Source organism: Diabrotica undecimpunctata, chromosome 2 (genome assembly GCF_040954645.1).
Source record: "Diabrotica undecimpunctata isolate CICGRU chromosome 2, icDiaUnde3, whole genome shotgun sequence".
Classification (NCBI taxonomy): Eukaryota; Metazoa; Arthropoda; class Insecta; order Coleoptera; family Chrysomelidae; genus Diabrotica; species Diabrotica undecimpunctata.
This window is the reverse complement of record NC_092804.1, coordinates 33,715,389-33,728,297: the sequence shown is the minus strand read 5'-3', so window position 1 is coordinate 33,728,297 and position 12,909 is coordinate 33,715,389. Positions and strand designations below refer to the sequence as shown.

General features: G+C 32.7%; 1 protein-coding gene across 2 annotated transcripts in view; it reads right to left on the bottom strand.

The window, feature by feature from the left end:
• Nucleotides 1-1,385: 1,385 nt before the first annotated feature.
• Ugalt (UDP-galactose transporter) overlaps nucleotides 1,386-12,909 on the bottom strand; it is a 34,846-nt gene continuing 23,322 nt past the window's right edge. For both annotated transcript variants that reach the window (XM_072522588.1, XM_072522589.1), the window contains exon 6: nucleotides 1,386-9,730. In XM_072522588.1, coding sequence (XP_072378689.1) covers nucleotides 9,345-9,730 — 386 coding nt within the window. In that variant the 3' untranslated portion in view covers nucleotides 1,386-9,344. The remainder of the gene's footprint in view (nucleotides 9,731-12,909) is intronic.

The following is a 12,909-nucleotide window of genomic DNA, read 5'->3' as shown; positions in this document are numbered from 1 at the left end:
TGCCAGTGATTCCACGATCAACGCCAGCTGATGAACTCAATGCATATTTAAAGTCCTCCAATTTGTGGAAACATGTCAAGGTATTCCACTTAAACAAGAATATGCGTGTCGAGTTTCGAGTTGCAAAATGACCAATCTGGAGACATATTCTCTAGACAAGCCATTGACATTGGTAATGTTGCATTCACTTTCCTCAAAGTTTTTGTCAGTTAACTCGATCAAAAGATGAACTTATTCAAAAGTTGTTTCCGGATGTTGCTTAAAATTACAGAAACCATGATTGGTTTAGCGAACGGGATATATTGGCTGCAAAAAAACATAGATGTAAATGAATTAAATTTCAAAATTCAAGAACAAATTACACGCGAATTGAGGATATGCAAATCAGTTGATTCAGTTACTAACCAAGATGATGTCGTCAACTATCCGCCTGAATTTTTAAACTCACTGAATTTACCAGGATTGCCACCTCACAATCTTCAATTAAAGGTTGGATCGGTAGTTATAATGTTGAGAAATATCAACTAACCGAGTCTTTGCAACGGCACACGGTTAGCGATAAAAAAATTATTGAACAACGTGATAGAAGCAACCATACTGAAAGGAAAGTATAAAGGAGAAAACGTTTTGATACCATGCATCCCAATGATTCCGACTGATGTACTATTTGAATTTAAACTACTACAATGTCCGGTGCGACTTGCTTTTGCTATGACCATAAATAAGTCCCAGGGGCAATCATTAGGTGTTTGTGGTATTAATCTAGAAAACCCATGTTTCTCACATGGTCAATTGTGTGTTGCCTGTTCCTGTGTTGGAAAACCATCATTTGTTTGTATATTCACCAGGTAATCAAACAAAAAACATTGTTTATCATAAAGCACTACAAACAAAATAAAACAGATTTTTGTTAATAATTATGATTCACTTGATTTACAATAAAGCGATTACTGAAAATACTTATATACGTTTTATTTCATTATTCTTTATTACATCGGTTATTAACCCTTTGTTAATAATAATAATGAATAATTAATTATCTCTATGTTTTGTCATTGAAGCACCCACTTTATAAATATTTGTCACCTTTAGGTTCCACTATCCCTTTAGATTATTTTTCAATCAGGTGTGAACCTTAAGTTCCCCTCTTAGTTTGACTCTCTCTGGTAGACATCCCAGTCGGGGTTTTTAGTGGGTCCAAAAGGGTGGCCAAAGTTCGTGGGAAGCGAAGATACTTAGGTCACCCGAGCTGACCCTCACATACCGCCTTATCATTATGGTGACGGTTCTGTTCACGAGAATTAAAGAAATAAACTGCCACATTCCAAATCTATTTGACAGAACGAATTCTGTCGGGTCCGCTAGTTATTAATAAAAATAATATGTACAGTACATATTTTTTATTTAATAATTTATAAACTAAAATTATACAAAAGCGCTATTATACTGTTTATCCTTATGAGTTAATTTACAGTATTTACAAAATTATCTATTTTATTAATATAAATATTCATAATATAGATTAAACAATAATACATAGTTTATACAAAAGATCAACACAAGTTAAAATTTTATTTTGTCTACGCTATAAAGAAAACATGTTATTGTATAAGAAAAATATAAATATTTAAAATCGGAATATCATCGACACATTTGATCCATTATAATTTTAACTTCGCCTTGAATAAATAGATTATTATATTATATTAGCCAGTTAACAATAAACGAAAGTAGAATTGTCCCAAGAGACTCACATACACTATAAGCAATTGAAATAATTTCGTCATTCTCCCCTTTTCCAAAAGTTTATGGATCCAAATAAGTAGCTTATTTTCACTCAAAAATGGAAAATTTCTATCACCGAAAGTAAATATGGTTAAGCAATATTGCTCTTGTTAATAAATAGCTAAAAAACTAACTTTTTACATTAAACAAAGTAATAATTATATTGGAGAATTCAATGATGAGTCACAAAAAAACTCCTAATGGTATGTAAACGTATGTTCGTACTTTTTTGGAACCAGAAGTAAAAAGAAACTTCCTGTTGAATCGGAACGCATTATCAGTTTTTCTATATCTGTTATAGTTATGGCTTCACTAATAGTCGGACTTTTGGTTCCTCAGTTTATTTGATAAAAATGAAACAAGAAAGTACTACAAATCCCCGTCAAGAATTTAAGCCAACATTTCAACAATCATCTCAATTTAACTGATTGAAGGAGATAACATAGAAAACTACACCAGCAACTACGCATTGAAGCCAAATGCCATCAATATTTATTTTTACCCAACAACTATATCTTTGAGCAAGTCAAAGAATTCACATATCTTGGATCGCTAGTAAACACAACACTAGTAAACACGACAAGCGGCGAAGTAAAAAGATGCATAGCAATAGCAAATAGAATTCTCCGTGGTCTTCAGAATCATCCGAGAAATAAAAAAATTAAAACGTGCAGTAAAGCTCAACATTTACAAGACCGGTTTTGATATACGGGGTTGAGGCATGGACCTTTGGGGCCGTAAATGAAAATGAGCTATGGAGTGGAAGATATAACTTTGAATTATACTAGCTATACACAGATCCAGATATTATACAATAATTTATTAAAGTGCAGAAGGTAAGATGGACTGAACACATTGCTAGGATATCAGATAATGAGTACACTAACAGATTGGTATTCTGAAATCCAGATGACAGAAGAAGTATAGAATGACCGCGTAGAAAATGGATTGATTATGTATCGTCGAGCCAGTTATGATGATAAATCTTCGGATCGTGGGAAACTAAAGAATCGATTTTTTATTTTGATGATTTTGAAGCAGATCCTTTCTACTCGAATGTATAAGATATAAAGAAAATGTCTTTATGTATTTACTATACATCACTCCTAACATAGAACACAGTATAGCCAGCACGAAGTAATGGGTACGTTCAGACGACCTCACCTCAGTGGTTGGACTGCTAACTAAGCGGTAGCGTTCAGCCGCTTCGATGACAAGCTGCTGGAAGTTAGCCGCTGATAAATTTTCTAAGCCTAACTTTATTTCCGCTGTATAAACTCAGCGGTTGCTTGGTAATGCGTGGTACGCAATGAGTTTAAATTTGTTAACTAGTTTTTAATTAAAAATTTCTATTGATATAAAAAATGGATTTACATTGGAATAATTGAAGTACTGTACGAGAATATTTATTTATAGTACAGTATTGCCCAATAAACAGTACTGAAACTGAAACATAGATGTCTCTTTGTGCGCGCTGTCATATTCAAATTAACTAGTATAGACCTGTCAAGTAATCCTTAAACAATTAATTATTAAGGCCTAATTGTTAAAAATGGTGTTAAGTACAGAGGAGACATTGTTTCTTGTAGAGCATTATTTTTGCTCATACGTAATCGGCCGACGTAATGCAAGTCTGCAATACGTGTGTGATCAACTCACACAACGGTTTAATAAACGTTCTCCAAGTAATGCTGTAATTTTGAAGGTTGTTGAAAAGTTTAGAAATACGGGTAATGTATTGTGCCAACGAAAAGGTAACTCAGGGCGTCCTAGGACAGTTAACAACGATAATCATGAACGTGTTTTTGAGCGAATCATTAAGCCGCTTTGCGCCTTAAAGTCAGCTGCTGAGATCTGATAAACGTACCTACTGTATCAGCGATACCTTTGAAGTTTAAGAGTACTCAAGCCGTTTTGTTGAAAAGAACTAATCATTCTTTTCAGTCCATTTGAACAACGTTTGAATCAGCCATAAAGATGATGCCGTAGTCAAAAAGGCTAACATGATTTTATTTCCCTTTGTCAGCTCTTGCTTACACCAAAAACAAGCTCAAAACTAGACTAGACTAGAAGCCACTTCAGATCACTGAATTCAGTTTAATATCAAACCTAATTAATAAAACGAGATAAAAAATTTACATTAAATAATATTTGTTATAACTTTTGTTCAATTTATTTTTTCACGTTCCAAAGCATCTTTTGTAATTTAAAAAACCTGAGATTGTTGTTATAAAGTAATTACTATTTAAATGGGAATAAGCCACACTTAAAGGTTAAAGTACGTTTATTGACGTTTCAATTTCCACTTCGGAAATCTCCGAAATGGAAATTGAAACGTGAATAAACGTACTTTAACCTTTAATTGTGGCTTATTCCCATTTAAATAGTAATTACTTTAACATGCCACAAGAAAATAGCTTCAGAACAATGTTGTTATAAAATGTGTGCTTCAAAACGGCACTATTTATGAGAGTTAGTGTTCCACTACAAGAAAGCCGATCATTTAGAGTTCCTAAAAATTGGAAACAGCTTTACTAGTACATGGTATACACGATTCTATTTACAGAGTAAAAATTTAAAAATTTACGAAATGAATATACCCAACAATATTAAAACTCGATATAATTTGTTCCGTTCTATACCATAAAACAAACTAAATATTCTAAAAGGAACATTATTTAAGACATAAATATATTTCTCAGGCATTGAAAAAAATCTGTTTCTTCATTCAAAAATTCAAATCAAAAATGGTTACAATTTGATGACTGTTGTATGTTAAACCCTTAGTGGATCCAAAAATGTATAGGACCTTACTTTCTAACTAGTAAAAAATTTATACCAATACAATCACGTTATCACCTGAAGACTACTAATAAGTAGGATTTTGAAAGTAGATCATATCACAGTCAATTTAGTACACAAATATTCTAAAAACGAAACTATTTAATAGACTTAAAATTTAATTTATAATAAATATGATAATTAAAATCCTTACACAGTCACTTATTTGAATAATATTGCACAAATAAACTAATGACTATATGTAAAAAATCATTTTTTAGTGTCCTTGTGAAGCACAGACAAAAGCATCTAAGAAATCGCTACAAAAGCGATTTTGAAAAAGGAAAACTAGTGTTGGACCCCCTCCGGTACACCACCGATTGCCATTTTAAAGTCACGGTGGTGTAACGGACAGGATTAATTCTTGGCACGCAGGAGACCCAGGTTCAAATCTTACTATATATCTAGCCATCTAGTAAAATTCAACTTTTTTTACAAAAGGGATATATAATTGAGCATTTATGAAATATATTCATAAATTTGTTTCCATTTTATCATGTCTGTGACTCGGGTGTCATTTTATGTCAGTTATGTGAAGCGGAGTGTACAACAACTCGTGCGCATTTTAGTGTCAATTCTTAGTACTTCATATGTTAAAGTTATTATAAATAGTTTCCATTACTCTATTGCTATTCTGACTATCATATACTATTTTTTGTGAATTTAGCACAAACTGAGTCTTGTGTTTTCACCAGTTGTACCATTCAATATTTAACCAATTTCCAGTGTCTTTTTTGATAATTTTTTATATTTCTGTCATATATTTCTTTCTTCACATAACCTATTCTCCAAAATACGTTTTATTTTTAACTTTATTAATCGTTTGTATATGCATGTGAGATATTTATTTACTTTAACTAATTCGTTTAATACTAATTACATTCATTTAATCCTTGCCGTTAGCAATTTCCTATTTAGTATTTTCTTAAAATTGTAATTATTTGTAATCTTCTTTAAATATGGCAAGGAAATGTTTAAATTTTATGATGTTGCTAACACAAAGTTTATTATTTTAGTTTTTTGGCCTTATTAATTTTTTCTTGTCCACCTTTTGGTGGGACATATCCCAATCACATGGGTGGAACTTCTTGAGCCTCGTGGTTCCACACAGGGACTTTACATACACGAATACATACATGCATTCAACAAGCATACAGATTCAGCTACATCCAAGCCATCATCCGAAGCCAACAACTACGTTCAACAAGTGATCCAACTGCACGAAGCCATAAGTATAATTTTTAAATTTTTGTACGGTTCTTCGCAGGATTTACTTTGTTTTTTGTACTTAATATTAAAATTTAAATTCATTTCTGTATAATAAATATGATTAGTTAATATTTTATTTTATTTGTCCCATACGAACTCGTTTTTCAGATTTGCAATAAGACGTTCTCTTGAGACACATGAGAGACAGAGCTAGTCGAAGCCTCAAACAATTATCTCCCAAAGGAAGTTAGAGTTTTGCAAAATTAATAAACTGCTAAACCACAGTAAAATAGAAATAAACAGAAAAATATGTTTTATAGCTCAAGTACATATAATTATTAATTATAATAAATAGTAGTATATTACATATAAGTAATAATTATTAAACAAAAAGTTAAATTTTACGGGATGGCTCTAATAATAATTTGATCTGATTTGACTGAAAGTCTTTTCACGAGTAACTTAATGTAACTGCATATTTAAACATGGTTTCTAGTTCTGATCTACAATTTTTCATAATAATTTTCCATATTTTCAAAAATAAAGGAACTTTACTCTGAAGAATAATACAAATATTTTGACGTACCTCGTATATACTACTAAAAAAAAATGATATCTGGTAGCAGTTTAGATTTTAGGTCGTGCAGCGCTTTTAACGAAGAATAACTTTTTTCTAAAAATTGATCATAAAAAGAAAAACGGGATGTGGCACTCTGGGAGTGACCGAGAAGGGGAAGCATAGCTTTCTTATCGTCTACGCAGGGAGCCATGGTTTTTAATTTAATTTATTTGATTCGATTCGATCCCAATCGATTCGATTTTATTTTATTAATAAAAACGCACGAAACTACGGATATAACAGCAAATTTACTAAGATGTAAATTGGAGCTGGAAGGTCAGATAATAGAACAAATAATTTATCTAGGAAGAGGAGTTTAAATATCTAGGCATCACATTTGAAATAAAAATATCGGGAAAGAAATGAAAGGCAGAATTTACAAAACAGTCATCAGACTAATAATGACGTGAAACACGCAGACGCAGAAACACGACGTGACACAGAGAGGACAAAAAGGATGTTAGAAATAGCTAGAGATGAAAACACTTAGAAATTGATGGTAAAAAGCTATGTACAGATATACGACATAGATGCAAGGTGGAGAACATCAATGACTGGATAAGAAATAGAAAAGTATAATGGAACGATCATATAAGCCAAATGACAAAAAATAGAGTAGTAAACATCAGTAGGAAAACCACGAAAATGATGGAACGGTAACTTAATCGATGCTCATTGAAAAACAGACACGAATCATGTCTACATAAAAAGATGAAGAATAAGAAGGGATTGCGTTTATTACTACAGGTAGTGTGTTACAGTCGGTTTTATTTTTTTTACACATCTGTGCGATTCCCGCTCCGTCCGTAGCCCGCGATAAGAAATATATGCTTCTAAAAAAGTTTTCCTATGCCCTATGGTCATGCTGGATAGTATTTGTTAAGTTACAGTGTATATATTTATATACAGTATGTCTCAGACACTATTAAAAACATATTTGTTAAATAACGATCGATATGTTTAAATAATATCCTTTTTTAGCAGTGTTTATTTATTTCTGATGTATTTACAATGGAACAATTTATGTTGCTGCAAAGAAATTGTTCTATGGACTTGAAGATATTCCGAAAGAAATTCCAAGGCAATTAAGAACTGGATTATTATCGAGACGATTCCGGTACGAGATTTAACTTACTGAACGTAAAAATTCAAAGGGTAATTTCAAATTTGGTTGGAATGAGAATTTGTATTAAAAATCTCATCTTTATTGGATTCGCGAAAGACGTTCATTGTCAATCGTTCGAATTTAATAAGAATGAAGTCGACTTTATTTATTAACAAGGTGTTTATTCAACACACACACTTCACAATACAAATGTACCTTGAATATGTAACTGGATTAACTTGGCTTAACGGTCCACCTCGTAAAAGCTCTCCATTTATTATTGCTGTTTGATTAGATGAAATTTCTATTAACTCTGAAACTTCCTATGAGATCGCAATTGGACTAAGCTTTCTTCTTTTTCTGATATTTTAATTAGTTTTTACTTTAACAACTTTAAAATCAGTAATGAAAAAAAAAGGTTTAAAGTTTAGAACTTTATGGACACAATGAAGAAGGTATTCACCAATACAATTACCATTAGACTTGAGGAGCTCTCCTCCTTTATCACAGCAGTAGCAAACCCATTTCTTAAGAACATTGAATAAGTCATCTCTCTTAAATAAAGAGTTTTGTTTTTCGAATGAATAGGAACCAAAATGACGGTAACATTATTCTTATTTTCAGTAACGACATTCTTATTAGATTGGTTCGATATTATTGGTCTTATAAAAATTTCATGAACCTGACTCACTAATTTGGTGACGTCAATCTACCAACGAAACTATGAAATCCGACATTACAGAAAACATTTAATTGTCTACAGCGTTCTTATAGCAAGACAGAGTAAAACTAGTTTTCGCATTAGTAAAATAGTTGTTGGGGTATTTATTGTTTTTCTTCTGTCGTTTTTGATAATTTATCTTGAATTCAGTATGAAATTAAAATAGTTAATGTTTTTAGGATTCAGTTTTTATTTCGGACATGTGTATTTCAAAGGTTCAGGAAGTTTTGAAACATTCCTACCCTTCCTGAAAGAACTTCAAAGTTTAATTTTTTTCTTGATGGTATCTGTAACTTATGATGATTTATCGTTTTCTTCAGATTCTAGGCAAACATTATTTGTTGCTGGTAAATTTGGTGGTAAAGATGCTTCAGAAAATAGTTCTGGAGAATATTTTACTATTTTTTGTCTGGGCAATGTTTGCTTATCAATCAATCTGCTGTATGCACTACGTTTAATTTTTTTTTATAGGTGGTATTTGTAACTTCTGATGATTTATCAATTTTATCAGATTCTAAGCAAATATTCTTCTTGTTGATAAATCTTGAGAATTGAGGAGAGATTTCTTTTTTTTTTTCAGTATAACTTGATTCAAAATTTGTGTTGATCTTTACTTTGTCTTCTAGGTTGAACATCACGCGTGGTGGAAGTATAGTTATTAAACAATTATTTTTGGAAGTATATATTTTTGGAAAGTGGTGGTTCTTTGTAATATAACGTGGTGTGCCTTTACAAGTTGCAAATTACAAAAATATGCTTCTTTCTCATCTTTGAGTTGTGTAGTACTAGTATTTGGATGTTGTAATGATTTGTTTAATCTAGTATTACGTGTTTTGACTTATTTCTTCTTGTATCTTTAATTGTTTGGCACAATATTTTCATTTTTCTAACTGTATTATGGTCACTAGTTACATCAGATCTTTATGGATTTGTTCCATTAGTACTAACATCATATAAATAAATAAGCACTGCTAAAGAAAGAATAGAAAATAAATAGACATTGCGAGTTAAACTGTGCAAGGATATTATTTAAACATATCCGTAAGGAATGAATTTAAAAAATACTAGACTTTATAAGTTGGCGATATATCTGGTTTCTTCGGTGTGTAACCGTACAAAAAGATCGAGAATATAACAAATCCAGCGCCCGCAGCAAACTGGAAGGATAGTTGGAAATCAAATATGTATATACTAGCTATACAGGATATAACTATAGCCAAAGATGTTGCAAAACCTTTCAGGATGTTATCGGCGTATTTGACGACGACAGCTACGATAAGTCCGCCTGAAGCTTGTTGTAGAACTAGGAATAGTATGAATTTATCGTAGCCAAAGAAGAATCCTTGTTCTCTGATTTTGGCGCCGTCATACAAGAAGCACGAGATCAAGCCGAACGGTATTGAGCAAAAAGAGAGTTGGACGTTTCTTATCCAGACGGTTACGTCACTACCTGAAACAGAAATTATTGTTAGTAAAAGTGGAAGATTTAACTTAAATATAAACGCGAAATACATATCGCATCATACGTACATCATCATTTTTTTATAGTTTTTTTTTTGTATCTGGACATAACTTAGATTTTAGCCATTTTGTCTTTGAGAATTACATGAATATGTTTTTATAATTTAAACCCTTTAAACTAGAGAACGATCTTTCTGTGAAATTGCGGTAGCTGGTAGTTAAAATAAACGGCACAATTTGGACAACCCTGTGAAAACTTAACACAATAGATAAGAAACAATATAGAGTTAAAATATTTCTGTTAAAAGTGTTCTTCATTAAAGAAGTCGACACCTAATGCGTGTGATTTACCGAGTGCTGATATTGTAATTATAAATAGTTATCATTTTACGTGCGTCGTCCATGATCGTACACTATGCGTATAATGATTATTATTGTTATATTAAGTAAAGATGAAATTCCCAGTTCTCTCTCTTGAGTCCTGACCCCAGGAGGGAGCATAATGATCATCGTTCCTTTGAGAGTATGTCAAGCACTTTAATTGTTTTAGTAGTGTGTTTATTATAATTATTGAGTGTTGTGGTACGCCTACTTCTTTTAGTATATGCCATAAGTAGTTGTCATTTGATTCTGGCGAGCGCTTTGCGATAATCTATAAAATAAATGTATAATGGCATATTTAATTCCCTAGATTTTTCTATTATTTGTCTTATGTTTAGGAGGTGTTCTCGAGTATCTCTACCTTTGGAAAATCGAGTTTACTCTTAGTGTATTTCTCTTTGTAGTAAAATGTCCAGTCTCTCATTGATTATGTGTAGCATTATTTTGCAGGTATGTGAGATAAGGGAGATGGTTCTATATTCTACAATTGACCCATTTATGGAAGCTGCCTTTTTTATGTATTGTTCTTATTATAGATTTTGTCCAGTCGTCAGGCCATTGTTTGGAATGCCATATTTTGTTAAACAGCAAGTGAAACAGTTTTATTCCGGTTTCTTCTGTGGCTTCGAGCATTTCTGCCGTTATCATATATGGACCTAGTACTTTGTTATACTTGAGTTTTATACATTTCGGTATACTTCTTCGATTTCTTCAAGAGTTTGGTAAACAACTTCCTGGCGTTAATCATCTTTATATAGATTCCGGCAATGTAATCTCCATGTATCTGCTATATCTTCACTGTTAATTCTCAATGTTCCTGAGTGGTCTTCAAAGGCCATATTTTTGGATTTAAAGTCTCTTGTTGTGTAGCGTATTTTCCTAAATAGATTTCTCTGCTGATTGTTTTAATCGTGGAAATAAAAACTTAATTGGAAATGGAAAAATAAATCGTTAACAGAGGAGGAACTAATTCGTATATTAGAAGTACAGAATAACAAAGAAATAAAGAAACAAAGGAAACAAAGATACTCTGTTACGCAGACGACGCAATATTGATAGCCCAAGATGAAGATAGTCTGCAAAGACTGGTTCACAGATTTAATATAAGAGCAAAATTGATGACATCAGTATTGAGCAAGTAATGGAAATAAAATACCTGGGAATTACACTGTCTAGCTATGGAAACCTGGACAAAGAAGTGAGAGATCAAATACAAAAAGCAAATAGACTGGCAGGATGCCTTAATAACACTATATGGCGAAGCACACAAATTAACACTGAGATGATGTTAAGAATTTATAAAGCCAACCTAAGACCAATAACGACATATGCCTCAGAAACAAGATCCGACATAGCCACAACGCAAAGGCTATTGGAAACGGCAGAGATGAGAGTACTGAGAAGAATTACACGAAATACGCTGAGAGATCGAAAGAGAAGTGAGAAGACATTAGAAGAAAATGTAACGTACAGTGTATAAATGAATGGAGACAAAATAGAACAAATGAATGGAATAACCACATAAGCAGAATGGATGATATCCGTGTCGTCAAAATAGCAAGAGATAAGTCACCAATCGGCAGAAGTATCGGACGACCGCGCAAAAGATGGAGTGACAACCTTCCATAGAGGTATTAATCCGCCAATGAACAAGCAGAATTGCTTATAAAGAGGAAGAAGAAGAAGAAGAAAAGAAGTAGTGAAAATTAGGATAATGTTGATACTTTTAGTGACTATAGTAATTATATATCGGGATTAGATGAAAGTGATGACGATGATGTGGTACCAGATACTGCGTAAAAGGTACTCAAAAGGGAAGATCATCAAAAATTGAATTTAAAACTTCTAACTAAAATTATTGATTTAATTCTATGAAGCAGTTTGATTGTACAAAAATACAACAGTTGCTAGTTCCTCTTCCAGGGCAAAGATCTAGTAATTACTTTAGAATATATTGACGGATGAATTTTTAAAAAAGTATATGCGACCAAAATATATACGTAATACGAATGCTGAAAATATTTATACTCAGTGACATTAGAAGTGTTACACCCAGAAGGAATAATTTCTTGAACTTAATTTTTTGCCAACATGGTAGATCTACATCAAGAATAAAACGATAACGTTGTCAAGAATTTTAGAACAAGAACAAGTAATAAAAAATAAATAAATTAATAATGTGTTTGGCGACCCCGCAGCTGAATACACTCCTGTATACGTCTAGGCATTGACAAAATGAGATGATCGATGTTTGCTTGTGGCACCTCGTTCCAAACAACTTGAACTTCATGTATTAACTGTGCCAGAGTCTGAGGAGGAAGGTGAAAAGTGGACAGTCTCCTTCCCATCATATCCCATACATCTTCGATAGGATTTAAATCTGGAGCACAGGGCGGCCACGACAAAACATTAACGCCAGCTTCTTGGAGAAAGTCCATAGTTTGACGAGCAATATGGGGACGCGCGTTGTTTTGCTGAAAAAGGACGTCTTGACTGTCGTCGAGATAAGGCAGTAAAGTGGTTTGTAAGATGTCATCATCATAACGCGCAGCTATCATATTGCCTCGAATAAATACAAGTGGTGATCGGCTACCATAGGCAATAGCCCCCCAAACCATTACTCCAACTGTCCTGTGTACATGCCTTTCAACAGCAAACCTGGTATCTCGTCGTTCTCCACGGCGGCGTCTTACCATGCTAACCATCATGCATTCCTAAACAGAATCGTGATTCATCACTGAATGCTATATTACGCCATTCTGCCACACAATGCTGCCGTTCTCTGCA